Genomic DNA, 20,657 nt, shown 5'->3' on the forward strand with positions numbered 1-20,657 from the left:
GTATTGTTTTGGCAGATATGCTTCTTCAAACACTTGAACCCGCTTGGATTACATCTAGACAAATAGAAGCAGGGCGACGAGCATGCACTAAATATACGACGTGGTGGAAAAATTTGGGTACGTATATTTCCACACAAGCCAGTTACAGTAAGACCCGCGGAAACGCGTATGGGTTCTGGAAAGGATCCCCAGAGTACTGGGTAGCTGTGGTTACCAGGTAAAATCCTTTATGAAATGGGTGGTGTACCAGAAAATATAGCCAGAAAAGCTATTTCAATCGCGGCATCAAAATGCCTATAAAAACCCAATTCATTATTTCTGAATAGGAATATAGAATGAAAAAGCTAATATAACATTTAAGGATAAAAAGATTCTAAGTTTTTTTTTGACAAACAATATTTTTTTTACTTCTCCTTTTGCACTAAAAGAAGAGATACAAAAATATGATTCAACCACAAACCTATTTGAATGTAGCAGACAACAGCGGGGCTCGAAAATTGATGTGTATTCGAATAATAGGAGCTAGTAATCGCCGCTATGCTCATATTGGTGACGTTATTGTTGCTGTAATCAAGGAAGCAATCCCAAATACTACTCTAGAAAGATCAGAAGTGGTCAGAGCTGTAATTGTACGTACTTGTAAAGAACTCAAACGTAAGAATGGGACGATAATACGATATGACGACAATGCCGCAGTTGTCATTGATCAAGAAGGAAATCCAAAAGGAACTCGCGTTTTGGGGCGATCCCACGGGAATTGAGACAATTAAACTTTACTAAAATAGTTTCATTAGCTCCTGAAGTATTATAAGACCTAAATATCGATAGTTAATATAGGATAGGATTAAAAAAATGGTATTGAAATCAAATTAATTATAATTAATAGATTGTGTATCACGCATATACCCTTAATAATTTTATATATTAATAATTGAATTCATATATTAATATATAATTCGTCTCTATTTTTATATAAATAAAAGAAAAATAACATGTTGATTATATCAAAATTATAGAACAATTAAGGAATTTTAACTTATCATGGGGAAAGACACTATTGCTGATATAATAACCTCTATACGAAATGCTGACATGAATAGAAAAGGAACAGTTCGGATAGGATCGACTAACATCACCGAAAGCATTGTTAAAATACTTTTACGAGAGGGTTTTATCGAAAACGTAAGGAAACATCGCGAAAACAATCAATATTTTTTGATTTTAACCCTAAGACATAGACGAAATAAGAAAGAATCCTATAAAACGATTTTAAATTTAAAGAGAATAAGCCGACCGGGTCTACGAATCTATTCTAACTCTCAACGAATTCCACGAATTTTAGGCGGAATAGGAATTGTAATCCTTTCAACTTCTCAAGGTATAATGACAGATCGAGAAGCTCGACTAAAAAGAATCGGCGGAGAAATTTTGTGTTATATATGGTAATCCTTCTAATATCAAAATTGGATATCCGGAACTTAGCATTTGTGAAAAAAAGGGGGGGGGGTTGTGTAATACCACCCCTGCTAAAAAGTTTAGAATTTTTTACCCCGAATGAAATTAAAGAAAAAATGAATTAATGAAAGTTTTCTTTATGAATCACTTCCGAACGGTATGGTTCGATTTTGTTTAGATACTAAAGATTTTTTTTATTTTAGGTCATGCTTCTGAAAGGATTCGACATATTTTTGTATAGGTATACCTATAGGAGAAAAAGGGGGGTAAAAATTTTAGTAAGTTCTTAGGTATTAAGTTAATCGGGGAACAGCCACTTTCTAGACTCCATAACAAGGATTCAAATAAGTCAGTGGTTTTTTGAAATTCAACATTCCTTTCACGAAGATACAATTCAAGATTCAAAAATATCAAGAAACCTTTTTTTTCGTCCAACAATAAGTATATTAAGAGAATTAAGGAATAACAACTATGAAAATAAGGGCTTCCGTTCGTAAAATTTGTGAAAAGTGTCGGCTAATCCGTAGGAGGGGACGAATTATAGTAATTTGTTCCAACCCGAGGCATAAACAAAGACAAGGATAATCTTACTAAAGGAAAAGGCACTTCCAAGGAGCTAGTAAAAAAAAAGGTCCGTTTTGACATGAAATGGATATATCCATATATTTCTTGTGAAATGAAAAAATATGGCAAAACCTATATTAAGAATTGGTTCACGTAAAAATACCCGTAGTGGTTCACGTAAAAATGTACGTAGAATACCAAAGGGAGTTATTCATGTTCAAGCAAGTTTCAACAATACCATTGTGACCGTTACAGATGTACGGGGTCGGGTGATTTCTTGGTCCTCCGCGGGTACTTGTGGATTCAGGGGTACAAGAAGAGGAACACCTTTTGCTGCTCAAACCGCAGCAGGAAATGCTATTCGAGCAGTAGTGGATCAAGGTATGCAACGAGCTGAAGTAAGGATAAAAGGCCCTGGACTAGGAAGAGATGCAGCATTACGAGCTATTCGTAGAAGCGGTATACTTTTAAGTTTCGTACGAGATGTAACCCCTATGCCACATAATGGTTGTAGACCCCCTAAAAAACGACGTGTATAGAACTAAATAAAGGCTGAAAGGGTTTCAAGAGAAATAAATGATTCAATGATCTGATCAAATAAAATTACTATGGTTCGAGAGAAAGTCAAAGTATCTACTCGGACACTACAGTGGAAGTGTGTTGAATCAAGAAGAGACAGTAAGCGTCTTTATTATGGACGCTTTATTCTGTCTCCACTTATGAAAGGTCAAGCCGACACAATAGGCATTGCGATGCGAAGAGCTTTACTTGGCGAAATAGAAGGAACATGTATTACACGTGCAAAATCTGAGAACATACCACATGACTATTCTAACATAGTCGGTATTCAAGAATCAGTACATGAAATTTTAATGAATTTGAACGAGATTGTATTAAAAAGTAATCTATATGGAACGCGCAACGCGCTTATTTGTGTCCAAGGTCCCGGATATATAACTGCTCGAGACATAGTTTTACCGCCCTCTGTGGAAATCGTTGATAATACACAGCATATAGCTACCTTAACGGAACCAATAAATTTGTGTATTGGATTAAAAATCGAGAGGAATCGCGGATATAGTTTAAAAATGTCAAATAACTTTGAAGACCGAAGTTATCCTATAGATGCTGTATTCATGCCTGTTCAAAATGCGAATCATAGTATTCATTCTTATGGGAATGGGAATGAAAAACAAGAGATTCTTTTTCTAGAAATATGGACAAATGGAAGTTTAACTCCTAAAGAAGCACTTCATGAAGCCTCCCGGAATTTGATTAATTTATTTATTCCTTTTCTACATGTAGAAGAAGAAACGTTCTATTTAGAGAACAATCAACATCAAGTTACTTTACCCCTTTTTCCTTTTCATAATAGATTAGTTAACCTAAGAAAAAAAAAAAAGAACTAGCGTTTCAATATATTTTTATTGACCAATTAGAATTGCCTCCCAGAATCTATAATTGTCTCAAAAAGTCCAATATACATACATTATTGGATCTTTTGAATAACAGTCAAGAAGACCTTATCAAAATGGAACATTTTCACATAGAAGATGTAAAAAAGATATTAGACATTTTAGAAAAAAAATAAAAAAGCATTAAAAAAAATTTGACTAAAAAGTCAATTTAAAATTGAAATGGATTTTAAACCTTCAACGTAATTTCGATTTTCCAGTCAAACCTATTTTACTTAATAAAATTAATTTAGATATGTATCTAGGGAGAATTCATTTTGAAATGACTACTCCCTAGATACCCACGCCTTTTATTTTACAATTGAATAAATTTAATTAAAAAAGACCTAAAGTTAGAGATTTATCAATTGGTAATGTTGCTCCAATACCTAACCACAGGGCCACCACGGTGCCAATCAAAAGACGGTTGTCGCGACTGGACGACGAAATGGATTTTGGAACTTATTAACATTTTCCAAAAAGGGTACGGTTAATAATCCCGCCGGTACTGAAGCCATTAAAAGAACACCCAATAATTTGTTAGGCACTGTACGAAGTATTTGAAATACAGGAAAGAAATACCATTCAGGTAATATTTCCAAAGGAGTTGCAAAAGGATCCGCAGGTTCACCAATCATTGATGGTTCTAAAACCGCTAAGCCTACGTTACAGGCAATGGTACCAAGAATGACTACTGGAAAAATATATAAAAGATCATTGGGCCATGCGGGCTCTCCGTAATAATTATGACCCATACCTTTAGCTAATTTAGCTCGTAATACAGGATCATTCAAATCTGGTTTTTTTGTTATTGGGATAGGTGAATTCTTATGGATCCATCCCCCGAGGGAACCGGACATGATAATTTTTCATCATCCGGCTCGAGCAAGAATTAACCAAACTAAATTAATACATACAAAAATATATATGTTATCCACAAGTATTTAATATGTAAAAAAGAATTATCCGATTCCAAAGTTATTGCAACTAAAGATTACCATAAATTCCATTCTTACAGGTAAATGCTCAACACCCACGTAAGCTTAAAAGTTGATCATGATTAAGTGCTTTCTGGATCGTCTCATACCTTATCAATTAATCCTTAATCTCAAAAATTATATCGAGATTTTTCAAATACAAAGGATTTACTTGTTACTAATGAAGTCTACCCTCTACTCTTCATTAGATCCTGTATTCACTCCGATAGTATCAGAAATCGAGTCGATGCAGAGGAAATGAATGCATTTACATACTATTAATTTTTTATTTTTTTAGCTCTTTTTTAGTAAAAAATAGCTAAAAACATAATCCTGATTATGTTCCATCCCTTAATCTCCTGGATTTTTGGATTTTACGGAGCCCACTCATCCACGACATCGTCGGGTATTATGATCATAGAAAAGATTCTCTTCAAGTGAACCAGCCTATCCCCTGTATGGGGCTTACACAGTGGTTGGAACAAAGACACATTTGGTTGTGAATTCCAATGTAGCAGATAAAGTCATATTTCTGCACGGCCCGATCAATAGTTCAAGTCACACACTCCCATAATCCATTTTCTCTTCATAGAATTCCCTTCAACTTTTTATGTCAAAAAAATAATACAATATTGTGGAGTTGAAGGGAAATATCCAAATACATGTCTTATTTTTTTAATAATCCATATTTATAGCAATAAAATACGATTGTTCCTTCACCAAGTAATAAGATAAATTAGTAATTAAAAATATCTAGAATCTATATTATTTATAAGGGACCAGAAATACCTTGCTTACGTATCATTAAGAAATGCATTAACATAAATACAGCCGTAAGAAGAGGTAATACAAAAGTGTGTAAACTATAAAAACGAGTCAAAGTGGATTGTCCAACACTAGCACTTCCGCGTAATAATTCTACAAGAGGCGATCCTATTACCGGAATAGCGTCAGGTACACCTGTTACAATTTTGACTGCCCAATAGCCAATTTGATCCCAAGGTAAAGAATAACCTGTTACACCAAAAGATGCGGTCAATACACCCAGAACCACACCAGTAACCCAAGTTAATTCGCGAGGTTTTTTAAAACCACCGGTGAGGTATACACGAAATACGTGCAGGATCATCATTAGGACCATCATACTTGCCGACCATCGATGAACTGATCGGATTAACCAACCAAAGTTAGCTTCAGTCATTATATATTGAACAGAAGCAAAAGCCTCAGTAACAGTTGGACGGTAATAAAAAGTCATAGCAAATCCCGTAGCTACTTGTACTAAAAAACAAGTAAGGGTAATTCCTCCTAGACAATAAAATATGTTGACATGCGGAGGAACATATTTACTAGTTATATCGTCTGCAATCGCTTGAATCTCAAGACGTTCTTCGAACCAATCATAAACTTTATTGAGATAGGTAAACCAAGGTTCCTCCCCCTCCAAGAACTGTATATGAGAATTTCATCTCGTACAGCTCAAACAAAAAAAGACCCAAATACTGATTGAAACGGATATGGAATATAAAGTTTTAAACTTCTCTCTCATTCAATATTATTTAAGAGTCAAAATGCGAAAGCTCTTCTTTGTGGTTAAATGCCAAAAACTCAAGTCAGCTCATACGTCTTTATGTTGTGTTGATCGTTACAGGCCTCTTGAATCTTCTAGATTACCTACCGTTATTGTCTTTTTTAGTTGGTATTTGTATGGAATGGGAATACGGATTTCTTCTTGTTTTCTTTATTATTGATAGGAATTTTCTTGTTAAGACCCTACTTATTAATTGAAACCTCAGATTCATACGAAAACCACGATAATTCAATGAAACCTTCAAAGTCCAAAGTTCACTGAGTGAGAACCATTGGATCATCACTTATTCAATAAAAAAAAAAAGAGCTATAATGATTAAAAACATAAAATACAAAGAAGCGTTTGTCCTTTGATCTAAATAAGAGTTTAAAAGCAGAAAAAAATTGATTTATGAAAATTTATAAGATAGAACGGAAAGAAGTCCGGCTACGAGGTCTAAGTATTAAGTATGAATCATAGTTCGAAAACTTTGTGATCTATTTGATCTATTTCGTGCTCCAGATACTCGAATGAATATCCGACGAAATAAAACCATCTTGATAAAGATGACAGACCCCCTTCTCTGTACTATCCATAGGGTCAATTCTAACAAGTCACACACTCATATTCCGGAAATATACAATGCAGAAAAAAATTTCGCGGTCGAACTACCAAAGGAGAATAGGTGCAAAATTTTAGACCTACATACTTTACTTTTTTGTATCGAACAAAAAGCTAGCACTTCAAGATTCTTCTCAGTCTAATTCATTGAAATTCCATCCAGTAGAACAGAGGAATTATAAATCTCCAAAATAATAGATAGGAATACCGCAAATAGTGCCATTGCAACACCCATCAAAGGGGTCGTTCCCCATCCAGGAGCTACTTTACCATATTCAGAATTCAACGGTTTCAATAACTTCCCTACAGTAGTGCTTCTTGGACCAGATCTAGAACTATCTTCAACAGTTTGTGTAGCCATAAATCTTATTTTGTATTCATTACGATCTGTTGACTTTGTATACCATTCCGTTGTAAATAAACGATCTTAGCATAGATCCATTGTGGTCTTTCAATTATATAATAATGGAAACAGCAACTCTAGTCGCCATCTTTATATCTGGGTTACTTGTAAGTTTTACTGGGTATGCTCTATATACTGCCTTTGGGCAACCCTCTCAACAACTAAGAGATCCATTCGAGGAACACGGGGACTAGTTGACGTAATCAGCCTCCAAATAGTTGGAGGCTGATTACGTCAATGAAGAGAATGAAAAATTATTTCATTTTTTAGTTGAAATTGTAGGCGGTTCCCGAAAAAAAATAGCGAAAAAAATGATCCCTAAAGTCGATACTAAGAGAAATGTATAAACCAATGCTTCCATAAATTTGATCGTGGTTTACAATTATAGCTTTCATACCTGTTTTGTTTATGTTTACTGAAGGAGTATACCTCCGGATAAAGAACAAAAAAGAGTCAAAGAAACGGCAGCGATTTAAATCAAGATTCCTACAGTACCCTACCTATTAAATGAAATCAAAAAAATCGCAAACAGAAACTAAAAGAAAAAAGCAATGTTGCATCAGACTGCTTGTCTTTTTGTAGTTGGATCTCCAAGTTTTTGGAATGCCCCAAATTCCACCTGAGCATCCAAATCTGGATCAATACCAGCAAAAACATCTCTGAAGAGGGTTCTAGAACCATGCCAAATGTGTCCAAAGAAGAAAAGTAGAGCAAACGAAGCATGCCCAAAAGTAAACCAACCTCTTGGACTGCTACGAAAAACACCATCGGATTTCAAAGTAGCACGATCTAATTCAAAAATCTCACCCAATTGAGCCCGTCTAGCATATTTTTTCACAGTTGCGGGATCACTATAACTTACTCCATTGAGTTCACCACCATAAAACTCAACAGTTACACCTACTTGTTCGACACTATATTTAGATTCTGCCCTTCTAAACGGGACGTCGGCTCTAACAATTCCGTCTCCGTCTACCAAAACAACCGGAAATGTTTCAAAAAAAGTAGGCATACGGCGTACAAAAAGTTCACGCCCTTCTTTATTTCTAAAGACGGGGTGTCCTAACCATCCAACAGCTATTCCATCCCCATTGTCCATTGAACCCGCTCGGAATAATCCCCCTTTTGCTGGATTATTACCAATATAATCATAAAAAGCTAATTTTTCAGGAATTTTAGACCAAGCTTCTGATACACTTTGATTTTCAGCTAGTCCGGCACTAACTCTTCGATATATTTCTTGTTGAAAGTATCCCTGATCCCATTGATAACGAGTAGGACCAAATAATTCGATGGGAGTAGTTGCAGAACCATACCACATAGTTCCAGCAACAATAAAAGCTGCAAAAAAGACAGCAGCAATACTACTGGAAAGGACGGTTTCAATATTTCCCATACGTAATCCTTTGTATAGACGTTGAGGCGGACGAACACTAAGATGGAATAAGCCCGCTAATATACCCAACGTCCCTGCTGCAATATGATGAGAGGCTATTCCTCCCGGAACAAAAGGGTCAAAACCCTCCACGCCCCACGCCGGATTTACGGGTTGGACCTTTCCGGTTAGTCCATAAGGGTCGGATACCCATATTCCAGGACCATATAATCCTGTTACATGAAATGCGCCAAAACCAAAGCAAGCCACTCCTGAAAGAAATAAATGAATTCCAAAAATCTTGGGCAAATCCAAAGAAGGTTTTCCTGTACGTTCATCACAAAAAATTTCTAGATCCCAATATACCCAATGCCAAATAGCTGCCAAGAAGCACAAGCCAGAAAACACGATATGTGCTGCGGCTACCCCTTCGTAACTCCAAAGACCCGGATTCGTTATAGTCCCTCCTGTAATATTCCAACCGCCCCATGAATTGGTTATTCCTAAACGAGTCATGAAAGGTATAACGAACATACCTTGTCTCCACATTGGATCAAGAACAGGGTCGGAGGGATCAAAAACAGCTAATTCATATAGAGCCATGGAACCGGCCCAACCAGCAACCAGAGCAGTATGCATTATATGAACCGAAAGCAAACGACCGGGATCATTCAATACAACAGTATGAACACGATACCAAGGCAAACCCATGGAAATACCCCTTTATCAATGAAAAATAGACACTATGTAACTTTATTGCATTGGAAAAAACTATGTTACGGACCCCCCCTTTTTAGGTAATTATTTCGGAGAAAGGATTAATATTTGTTCTATTCTGTTAGTAATAATGGAACAATTCGATTCATAGGAAAAAAGGGAAGCGGATCTATTCTATATCCGATAAGTACCAATACGCAATGGGGGTGAATCCTATGTTATATGAACCAAGATAGCTATTGTTGTTCAGAAGCCCGTTCGTAAAAAGTTTCCTTTAATTTTTATTCATTCTCTCTTACTTTACTTTTATTTTATATTTTATTTTAGCTTATTCAACTTCTGTATTAAATATGATTAATTTAAATATGATTAATATTAATAAAGTAGGAAAAAAGGATAATATGATAAAAAAAATGAAACCCCAGTCTTACGTTTCCACATCAAAGTGAAATAGAGAACTTCATTCTCTTTTTTTTTCATTTCATGCCTATTGGCGTTCCAAAAGTACCTTTTCGAAGTCCTGGAGAAGGAGATACATCTTGGGTTGACATATAGTGCGACTTGTCAGATATATTGGGCTATATGGGATTTCCCCATTTTCTCCCTCGATCGAGATATCCTCTGTTTCGCTCAAAAAGATTGATTGAATTATCAAAAATTTGTAACGCGAAGCGCAAAAAATAAATTAGAATTAAATGCAGGGAGTATTTAGATTGATATTAGATTATCAAAATTTTTTATGGTTTACGTGATCGGACTAATAAAATTAAGTATCCAGGCTCCGTTTAGCAAAAATCCAATTGATAATTAATATATAATATTTTTATAATTACTACTTAATATGATATGAATATGATATCAAAATTATGATAAAAATTCTATTAAAAAATAAAAAAAATACAAAAATTGAAACAGGGTGATCTAAAACTGTTGATCAAATAAAATAATATAATTAAAAATTTATTGACTATTTGACAGAAGACATGTGAAAGAAATGAATTGAAAAAAAAAAGGAGTAGTAAAAAAAAAAAGACGCGGTATTTGGTTCATTTGTCCTATATGTGCAAATCAAAATCGGGCAAATTTTTCCTTTTACTCGGAGTAGAGCATAAACCTAAAAAAACGGAATAAAAAAGGAAGAAGCCCATTCAGGAACAAGAAAAAACCATCCCCATTTCAACTGAATCTCGATGAAAAAAAAATATCAATGAATCAAGTTAGTCTGACAGGCCTAATCAATCGTTTTATTATTTTATTATTAGGATTATAATATCTAATAAATAAAAGGGGCCAAAACTTATTTATTTTTTCTTTTACTTTTAAAAGGGAAGCAAGCCCTTCCCTTATTAAGTTAGAAAGAAAAGCCTTCTCTGAAAAAAAGGGGGGGTTGGAATCGACACATTGATTTTTTAACAATTTTTGTTGAACCGTATGCATCAAAAGGTGCCTGTACGGCTCCTAAGGAATAAAATTTTATCCTAATCAACCGACTTTATCGAGAAAGATTGTTTTTTTTAGGCCAAGAGGTTGATACCGAAATCTCGAATCAACTTATTAGTCTTATGATATATCTCAGTATAGAAAAGGATACCAAAGATCTTTATTTGTTTATAAACTCTCCTGGTGGATGGGTAATATCTGGAATGGCTATTTATGATACTATGCAATTTGTGCGACCCGATGTACAGACAATATGCATGGGATTGGCCGCTTCAATAGCATCCTTTATCCTAGTCGGAGGAGAAATTACCAAACGTATAGCATTCCCTCACGCTTGGCGCCAATGAGTTTTTTTATTTTAGAGAAAAAATACTATGCCTTCGCCCTCGGAAATATGAATTAGTTAAGTAATAATAGCATGGCACTTCGAATTCGATATGAAATTTTTTAGATTAAAAAAATTAGATTATATATTGAAAGAGTAGTATGGGATAAGAAAGGGGTATTTAAAATGATATCTTCCCTATTCGGGCACATCCCAGCGTCACAAACTTTGTTTTCACACCGGAAGCTTATTTACAAAAACAAAAAAAAGACACTTTGGGATTGCTGAATCATAGACGGATCAAAAAAATGATATATAAAGCAACGGAACCATCATAGTATTTTTTTAACTCCTACAAAACAAAAAGAAGGATGGTAATTGGATCATTTATGGATCCGCGTATAATAGAACCTATATTTTGTTTTCTTTCGCCGAAAGGAAAGGTCAAAAACGTAAATTCCATTCTAGAGCCGTATGCAACGCACAAAAAAAGCCTGTACGGTTATTCAAATTTCTCTGTTTTTTTGGTTATCTCGCCTCATTCTGCGAAATAGAAAAAGCTTTTCTATTATATCATCAGGGTAATGATCCATCAACCCGCTAGTTCGTTTTATGAGGCACAAACGGGAGAAGTTATCTTGGAAGCGGAAGAACTACTAAAACTTCGCGAAACCATCACAAGGGTTTATGTACAAAGAACGGGCAAACCTATATGGGTTGTATCCGAAGACATGGAAAGGGATGTTTTTATGTCAGCAACAGAAGCCCAAGCTCATGGCATTGTTGATCTTGTAGCGGTTCAATAAAAATAGGAGCGATTTCATGCAAATCTACCACTGCTAATTTTATATCTTTTTAGATTAAAGGTTTAGTTTCATATTCTCTTCAATATATTTTTTTTATATTGAAGAGAATCTTGAAGAGAAGTAATTCAGAATTAGCCGGTTAGAACCCATCTAAACCAGCCCATTATTTATATGATTCCGTATGCCAACCATTAAACAACTTATTAGAAATACAAGACAGCCAATCCGAAATGTCACAAAATCCCCAGCGCTTCGGGGATGCCCTCAGCGACGAGGAACATGTACTCGGGTGTATGTGCGACTCGTTTAGATCATAGACTGAAACACAAAAAGGAAATTCTTTTTGAAATATCAAGGATCAGTACCTGTTAATAAAATAGAATGGAGGAACTCGATTCATTATTTCAAAAAGATAGATCATTCATATCTTCTATTGTGTCTGAAACTTATGGTTTACATTGGTGCAAATCCAATCAACTCCATTTTTTAGAAAACCCCCAATGATAACAAATGGTTATCAATTAAGCGGGGGAAATCCCATTTTTTATTAAAAAGATTCCACTCTTGAAAGAAAAAACGGACTAACAGGGTAAATGACCAAATCAATTTTAAAATAAAATACCGTTACTGTATAAAGTGGATCTCATTGTGAAAGATCTATTACTGGAATATTAATGGGGTAGAGCCAAAGAATGTGAATTGTACAAGTTACCAATAGTATTGATTAATTAAAAGAAGGAGCTCCGGTGTATAGAGAGGACCTCACCGTTTTAGAAGTAACCATAGAAACGAAGGAACCCACTATTTATCCATTTCTATTTACTACTTTTTGTAGTTATTCTATTTTTTTTATATCAAGTACCAAGGCAATTTATCCTTTCAAAGCAAAGGAAAATACCTAGCCAAAAATAGTGGTGGGGAAGGTTAGAGTAGCAAAAGCCATTGGAATTTTTTTTTATACATTGGAATAATTCGTTTGGTTATTAATGACTAGTAAAGGGGAAAAGAATAACTAAAACTAAAAAAAGAATTAGTTATTCATCAAAGTTTGATTTATTCAATGACTAGAATTAAACGCGGATATATAGCTCGGAGGCGTAGAACAAAACTTCGTTTATTTGCATCAAGCTTTCAAGGGGCTCATTCACGACTTACACGAACTATGACTCAACAGAGAATAAGAGCTTTAGTTTCGGCTCGTCGGGATAGGGGTAAAAGAAAAAGAGATTTTCGTCGTTTATGGATCACTCGAATAAATGCCGTAATTCACGAAACGGAGGTATTCTATAGTTATAACCGATTCATACACAATCTGTACAAGAAGCAATTACTTCTTAATCGAAAAATACTTGCACAAATAGCTCTATTAAATAGGAGTTGTCTTTATACGATTTCAAATGAGATCAAAAAATGAGGGGATTGGAAGAAATCCACTAAAATATTTGAAATAGAGTTCTTAAGTAGAATAAGCTCGGGGAGGGTAGAGTAGAAATTAGTATTATAAAAAAAGTCGTCAAAACAAAACGAGGGTATATAGTCGCTAAAAAAAGACTTATTCTTTTTCTTTTCGACGATTCTTTTCTTTTTTTTTTTTTTTATGACAGAAACAGACGTAACAATCAAATTTTGATTCTTGATTGGATTTGTCGAACAAAATATTAACCTCTTTTTTAATTCCTTCAGATTAGTTATTCAATTGAAGAATAAGTCTATTTTTTTCTGGTTCTAAGGCTAGTAGTTCTAGGGGTCGACTCACTTCTTTCAAATTGTTTCTGATTATTAAGAAAAGGTAACAAAGATAAAATACGAGCTTGTTTTATAGCAATAGTAATTAATCGTTGTTGTTTTAAAGTTACTCTATTCACCCGTCTAGATAATATTTTTCCTTGTTCACTAATAAATCGACTAATTAAACTCATGTTTCTATAATCAATTCGATCCCCCGATTGGATCGGGGGCAAACGCCGACGAAAAGATCGCTTGGATTTAGTAAAAGGTCGCTTAGATTTATTCATAATTTTTTATTCCTTACCTATAAAATCCTATTTTTGATCGGATCAAAATAAAAACGATTGCTATTTCTATATAGGATAGAGTTTCTATATAGAATTAAGAATATAGGATTTGATTTCTTTCTATTATTTTATTTGTTTATATTTATATATATGTAATAATACGTAGATACTCTCATTATTCCTGTTCTTAAAATAAAATTTGACATACAAGCACTCAATTTTATCTATTTCTTAATTTCCCCATGAATTGTATGTTTATAACAATAGGGACAGAATTTTCTCAATTCCAATCGACTAGGAGTGTTATGCCGATTCTTTTGAGTAATATATCTGGAAATTCCAGCCGATTCTTTCTTAATATCATTTCGAACACAACTGGTACATTCCAAAATAATTGTTACTCGAACATCTTTACCTTTGGCCATGAAACCTCCTTTGGATTTATGATTCACCCCCAATCTTCTATTTTAATTTTAGGGTCCATAAAGAACAAGAACAAAAAAATAGAAGCTGTTAATTAACTCAAAAAATGTCTTAAATATTTCGTTGCAATGAATATTAATTAGTAATTAAATAAAAAGAAAATAATAAGTAATATAATGATTTTTTGAAAACTATATTTCAAATCTTTGTACAGTATTTTTTTTAAGTATCTCGTAGGATACTCTTTCCCTAGCAACACTTTTTTTTTAATTGGATCCTGAACCCTCGTTTTTATGACCTTTCGGCCCCCCTTTTTTTTTTCTAATTCTTTTTTTAGAATTAGAAAAAAAAGGGGGGGTTATTCCCCGATCGTTGATCGTATCTCTAAATTTTTTTATCCTTTCTGATGTTAATAACTAGAATTAAAAAAAGGGAAATGTTAATGCATCTGGAAATAAACGATTAATCTCTATTAATAAACCTGCTAACGAAACGAACCATAGAGTACTTAGTACCGGTGCTACGGAAAGATATGTTTTTAGATCTCGCATTTGAAATCCTCCTTCTTTCTTCTTTATTGTATTACAATATATATAGTAATATATATAACTATAGATGTACATGTAGTTAAGAAGTTCTTGTATTTGTATATGTAACCCCCCATTTTCAAAATTAGAATTGAAATATTGTCTACTAGAACGATCTTATAGATTCCATTTTCAAATGGAAACGCCTTTTTATGTAAATTTGAAATTGATAGGATTTGCCTAAAAAAAGTAATTTTTTAATTATACTTATATATATGTTTGTTATCTGATATGAACAAAAAAAAAGAAGGATGTGGAAAACAAGATAGGAATTGTTTACAATGACACTGTAAACCAATCGAAAGGGATGTAGCGCAGCTTGGTAGCGCGTTTGTTTTGGGTACAAAATGTCACGGGTTCAAATCCTGTCATCCCTACCTAATTACTGCTCAGAAGAGCAGTAACGAGGAATCCATTTTAGATTTATCTTTTTTTAATAAAATTGGACATACATATAATTCTGAATTTTATGATATACTATGATATAGTATATACGTACAAAATCGATTCGAGTTAAAGAATGTCCTCTTTCTAGCCTTTTCGTTTTTTTATAAAAAACAAGAAAAGCGCTCTTAGTTCAGTTCGGTAGAACGTGGGTCTCCAAAACCCAATGTCGTAGGTTCAAATCCTACAGAGCGTGATGTCACTCTTGTTTATTAGATTGTGTCAAAATTCCACTGTTCGCAAATAATTGAGCAGCAATCTGAATTCGACCTCCCGCATATGAAAGCAAGAAGGAGGTCAGTCAAAAAAAAGAGATGTTAATTAATCAAAAGTCCAACTGATCACCACGTCTGTATTGTAAATAAGCAGTTACGAATAATCCAGCCAAAGTAATAGGAATTAGACCTAAGACGATTCCAAATAAAGAAACTTCAATCATTTCAATTTTATTTTGTTTTCATTTTTGAAAGGGAGAAAGAGAGGTACTACTATCTATTCCTAGCTCTTAATCTGTATTGCCGACGAATCTCAATGACCAAAATTGGGTAATTAACACGGTAAGGAACTATCGAACATATGAAATACCATATAAATCTTTTTGATCAAAAAAGATCATTCAATTAATTTCAAATAAGTCGTATTTTGCTTAGACCAATAAATAGAACTGAGGTTATAGTTAAAGCTGCTAGTAGAAAACCGAAATAACTAGTTATAGTAGGCATGAAGGGACTCAATAAAATATGTTTTTTTTATACATATGTTTCTAAAGTACTTCCCGAAGTTTCAATAAAAAATTTTTTAAAGTAAAGATAGATACAAATACTAGTTCCAAGAATCAAAAATTAAATTGAAAATTTGTGAGTTATCAAGCATTATCGGTGGTATGAACAAAAATAGAGAAAAAGAAAACGAAATTCATCGTCTTTGGCATCTGCACCACTCAGGATTCAGAATTCACGTAACTGATTCATTGAAAAACTCTTTAAGAAATTAATAAGAAAAAATAATACATAAAAAAATAACTCTATTATATAACTTCAGTTAAAACATAGAACTTTTTTGAATAAACATGTAAAATTTTTAAAAAAAGTTGTTTGATTCTTTTTTTTTTAAGTGACCTTAGAACCTAGAATATGCCCCCTTCTACATTTATTCAAATTGAAATAAATTCAATTTTGAATAAGTATTAATATAGTAAGGCATTTCTTCATTTAATCTAAGAAATTAACCAAAAGCGTATCCTACACGGAGAACGAGATCAGTCACAAAAGATTTATTTATTTGAAATGAGTTTTAAAACTGAATAGCATTTCTATTATCGTTTCCTTCTAGGTTTTGTTTTTTGCTTTCGTATTCAATAGAAAATAAGTGAAAACCCATAATCTTTGTAGTTAGTTAAAGAAATCTTTCTTTAACGAACTACAAAGATGATGGGTTTTTCTTATTTTCTAATTCGAAAGAAAAAAACCTAAAACCTAGAAAGGAAACGATAATAGAAATGCTATTACAATTTTTAAAATTAGTTAAAATAAATAACTCTTTTTTGACTGATCTCGTTCTCCGTGTAGGATACTGCTTTTTGGTTTAATTTCATAATTAAATGAAGAAAACTGCTCTACTATAATCTACTTATCAAAATTGAATTTATTTCAATTTGAATAAAGTAGAAGGGGCATATTCTAGGTTCTAAGGTCACTTAAAAAAAAAAGAATCAAACAACTTTTTTAAAATTTTTACATGTTTATTCAAAAAAAGTTCTATGTTTTAACTGAATTATAATAGAGTTTTTTTTTATTATTATTTTTTCTTATTAATTTCTTAAAGAGTTTTTCAATGAATCAGTTACGTGAATTCTGAATCCTGAGATGGTGCAGATGCCAAAGACGATGAATTTCGTTTTTTCTTTTCTCTATTTTTGTTCATACCACCGATAATGCTTGATAACTCACAAATTTTCAATTTATTTTTGATTCTTGGAACTAGTATTTGACTATCTTTACTTTAAAAAATTTTTTTTATTGAAACTCGGGAAGTACTTTAGAAACAATGTATAAAAAACATATTTTATTGAGTCCCTTCATGCCTACTATAACTAGTTATTTCGGTTTCTACTAGCAGCTTTAACTATAACCTCAGTTCTATTTATTGGTCTAAGCAAAATACGACTTATTTGAAATTAATTGAATGAATCTTTTTGATCAAAAAGATTTATATGTATTTCATATGTTCGATAGTTCCTTACCGTGTTAATTACCCAATTTTGGTCATTGAGATTCGTCGGCAATACAGATTAAGAGCTAGGAAAGATAGTACCTCTCTTTTCTCCTTTCAAAAATGAAACAAATAAAATTGAAATGATTGAAGTTTCTTTATTTGGAATCGTCTTAGGTCTAATTCCTATTACTTTGGCTGGATTATTCGTAACTGCTTATTTACAATACAGACGTGGTGATCAGTTGGACTTTTGATAATTAACATCTCTTTTTTTTGACTGACCTCCTTCTTGCTTTCATATGCGGGAGGTCGAATTCAGATTGCTGCTCAATTATTTGCGAACAGTGGAATTTTGACACAATCTAATAACCAAGAGTGACATCACGCTCTGTAGGATTTGAACCTACGACATTGGTTTTGGAGACCCACGTTCTACCGAACTGAACTAAGAGCGCTTTTCTTTTTTTTTAAAAAAAACGAAAGGCTAAAAGAGGACATTCTTTAACTCGAATCGATTTTGTACGTATATACTATATCATAGTATATCAGAAATTCAGAATTATATGTATGTCCAATTTTATTAAAAAAAGATAAATCTAAATGGATTCCTCGTTACTGCTCTTCTGAGCAGTAATTAGGTAGGGATGACAGGATTTGAACCGTGACATTTTGTACCCAAAACAACGCGCTACCAAGCTGCGCTACATCCTTTCGATTGGTTTACAGTGTCATTGTAACAATTCCTATCTTGTTTTCCACATCCTTTTTTTTTTTGTTTCATATCAGATAACAACATATATAAGTATAATTAAAAAATTACTTTTTTTAGGCAAATCCTATCAATTTCAATTTACATAAAAAGGCGTTTCTTTGAAAATGGAATCTAAAGATCGTTCTAGTAGACAATATTTCAATTCTAATTTTGAAAATGGGGGTTACATATACAAAACAAGAACTTCTTAACTACATGTACATCTATAGTTATATATATTACTATATATATTGTAATACAATAAAGAAGAAAGAAGGAGGATTTCAAATGCGAGATCTAAAAACATATCTTTCCGTAGCACCGGTACTAAGTACTCTATGGTTCGTTTCGTTAGCAGGTTTATTAATAGAGATTAATCGTTTATTTCCAGATGCATTAACATTCCCTTTTTTTTAATTCTAGTTATTAACATCAGAAAGATAAAAAATTTAGAGATACGATCAACGATCGGGGAATAACCCCCCCTTTTTTTTCTAATTCTAAAAAAGAATTAGAAAAAAAAAGGGGGGCCGAAAGGTCATAAAAACGAGGGTTCAGGATCCAATTAAAAAAAAGTGTTGCTAGGGAAAGAGTATCCTACGAGATACTTAAAAAAATACTGTACAAAGATTTGAAATATAGTTTTCAAAAAATCATTATATTACTTATTATTTTCTTTTTATTTAATTACTAATTAATATTCATTGCAACGAAATATTTAAGACATTTTTTTGAGTTAATTAACAGCTTCTATTTTTTTTTTTTCTTGTTCTTTATGGACCCTAAAATTAAAATAGAAGATTGGGGGTGAATCATAAATCCAAAGGAGGTTTCATGGCCAAAGGTAAAGATGTTCGAGTAACAATTATTTTGGAATGTACCAGTTGTGTTCGAAATGATATTAAGAAAGAATCGGCTGGAATTTCCAGATATATTACTCAAAAATCGGCATAACACTCCTAGTCGATTGGAATTGAGAAAATTCTGTCCCTATTGTTATAAACATACAATTCATGGGGAAATTAAGAAATAGATAAAATTGAGTGCTTGTATGTCAAATTTTATTTTAAGAACAGGAATAATGAGAGTATCTACGTATTATTACATATATATAAATATAAACAAATAAAATAATAGAAAGAAATCAAATCCTATATAGAAATAGCAATCGTTTTTATTTTGATCCGATCAAAATAGGATTTTATAGGTAAGGAATAAAAAATTATGAATAAATCTAAGCGACCTTTTACTAAATCCAAGCGATCTTTTCGTCGGCGTTTGCCCCCGATCCAATCGGGGGATCGAATTGATTATAGAAACATGAGTTTAATTAGTCGATTTATTAGTGAACAAGGAAAAATATTATCTAGACGGGTGAATAGAGTAACTTTAAAACAACAACGATTAATTACTATTGCTATAAAACAAGCTCGTATTTTATCTTTGTTACCTTTTCTTAATAATCAGAAACAATTTGAAAGAAGTGAGTCGACCCCTAGAACTACTAGCCTTAGAACCAGAAAAAAATAGACTTATTCTTCAATTGAATAACTAATCTGAAGGAATTAAAAAAGAGGTTAATATTTTGTTCGACAAATCCAATCAAGAATCAAAATTTGATTGTTACGTCTGTTTCTGTCATAAAAAAAAAAAAAAAAAGAAAAATCGTCGAAAAGAAAAAGAATAAGTCTTTTTTTAGCGACTATATACCCTCGTTTTGTTTTGACGACTTTTTTATAATACTAATTTCTACTCTACCCTCCCCGAGCTTATTCTACTTAAGAACTCTATTTCAAATATTTTAGTGGATTTCTTCCAATCCCCTCATTTTTTGATCTCATTTGAAATCGTATAAAGACAACTCCTATTTAATAGAGCTATTTGTGCAAGTATTTTTCGATTAAGAAGTAATTGCTTCTTGTACAGATTGTGTATGAATCGGTTATAACTATAGAATACCTCCGTTTCGTGAATTACGGCATTTATTCGAGTGATCCATAAACGACGAAAATCTCTTTTTCTTTTACCCCTATCCCGACGAGCCGAAACTAAAGCTCTTATTCTCTGTTGAGTCATAGTTCGTGTAAGTCGTGAATGAGCCCCTTGAAAGCTTGATGCAAATAAACGAAGTTTTGTTCTACGCCTCCGAGCTATATATCCGCGTTTAATTCTAGTCATTGAATAAATCAAACTTTGATGAATAACTAATTCTTTTTTTAGTTTTAGTTATTCTTTTTCCCTTTACTAGTCATTAATAACCAAACGAATTATTCCAATGTATAAAAAAAATTCCAATGGCTTTTGCTACTCTAACCTTCCCCACCACTATTTTTGGCTAGGTATTTTCCTTTGCTTTGAAAGGATAAATATCTTGCCTTGGTACTGATATAAAAAAAATAGAATAACTACAAAAAGTAGTAAATAGAAATGGATAAATAGTGGGTTCCTTCGTTTCTATGGTTACTTCTAAAACGGTGAGGTCCTCTCTATACACCGGAGCTCCTTCTTTTAATTAA

General features: G+C 32.9%; 1 protein-coding gene and 2 non-coding genes across 3 annotated transcripts; 1 reads left to right on the top strand and 2 right to left on the bottom strand.

Annotated features, from left to right (window-relative positions):
• Positions 1-5,014: 5,014 nt before the first annotated feature.
• On the bottom strand, positions 5,015-16,354 carry LOC125604255 (photosystem II CP47 reaction center protein). Its single transcript, XM_048774719.1, has 2 exons — positions 6,641-16,354; positions 5,015-5,861 (listed from the first exon to the last, which is right to left on the bottom strand). Exon 1 carries the CDS (start codon positions 9,128-9,130, stop codon positions 7,604-7,606), a length of 1,527 nt encoding a protein of 508 aa, XP_048630676.1. The 5' UTR covers positions 9,131-16,354; the 3' UTR covers positions 5,015-5,861; positions 6,641-7,603.
• On the top strand, positions 15,299-15,372 carry TRNAW-CCA. Its single transcript has one exon. It is a non-coding gene; the product is annotated as a tRNA-Trp (tRNA).
• Positions 16,355-17,772: 1,418 nt separating the features above from the next.
• On the bottom strand, positions 17,773-17,845 carry TRNAW-CCA. Its single transcript has one exon. It is a non-coding gene; the product is annotated as a tRNA-Trp (tRNA).
• Between the last annotated feature and the right edge of the window lie 2,812 nt (positions 17,846-20,657).

This window comes from Brassica napus, unplaced genomic scaffold (assembly GCF_020379485.1).
Source record: "Brassica napus cultivar Da-Ae unplaced genomic scaffold, Da-Ae ScsIHWf_492;HRSCAF=747, whole genome shotgun sequence".
Classification (NCBI taxonomy): Eukaryota; Viridiplantae; Streptophyta; class Magnoliopsida; order Brassicales; family Brassicaceae; genus Brassica; species Brassica napus.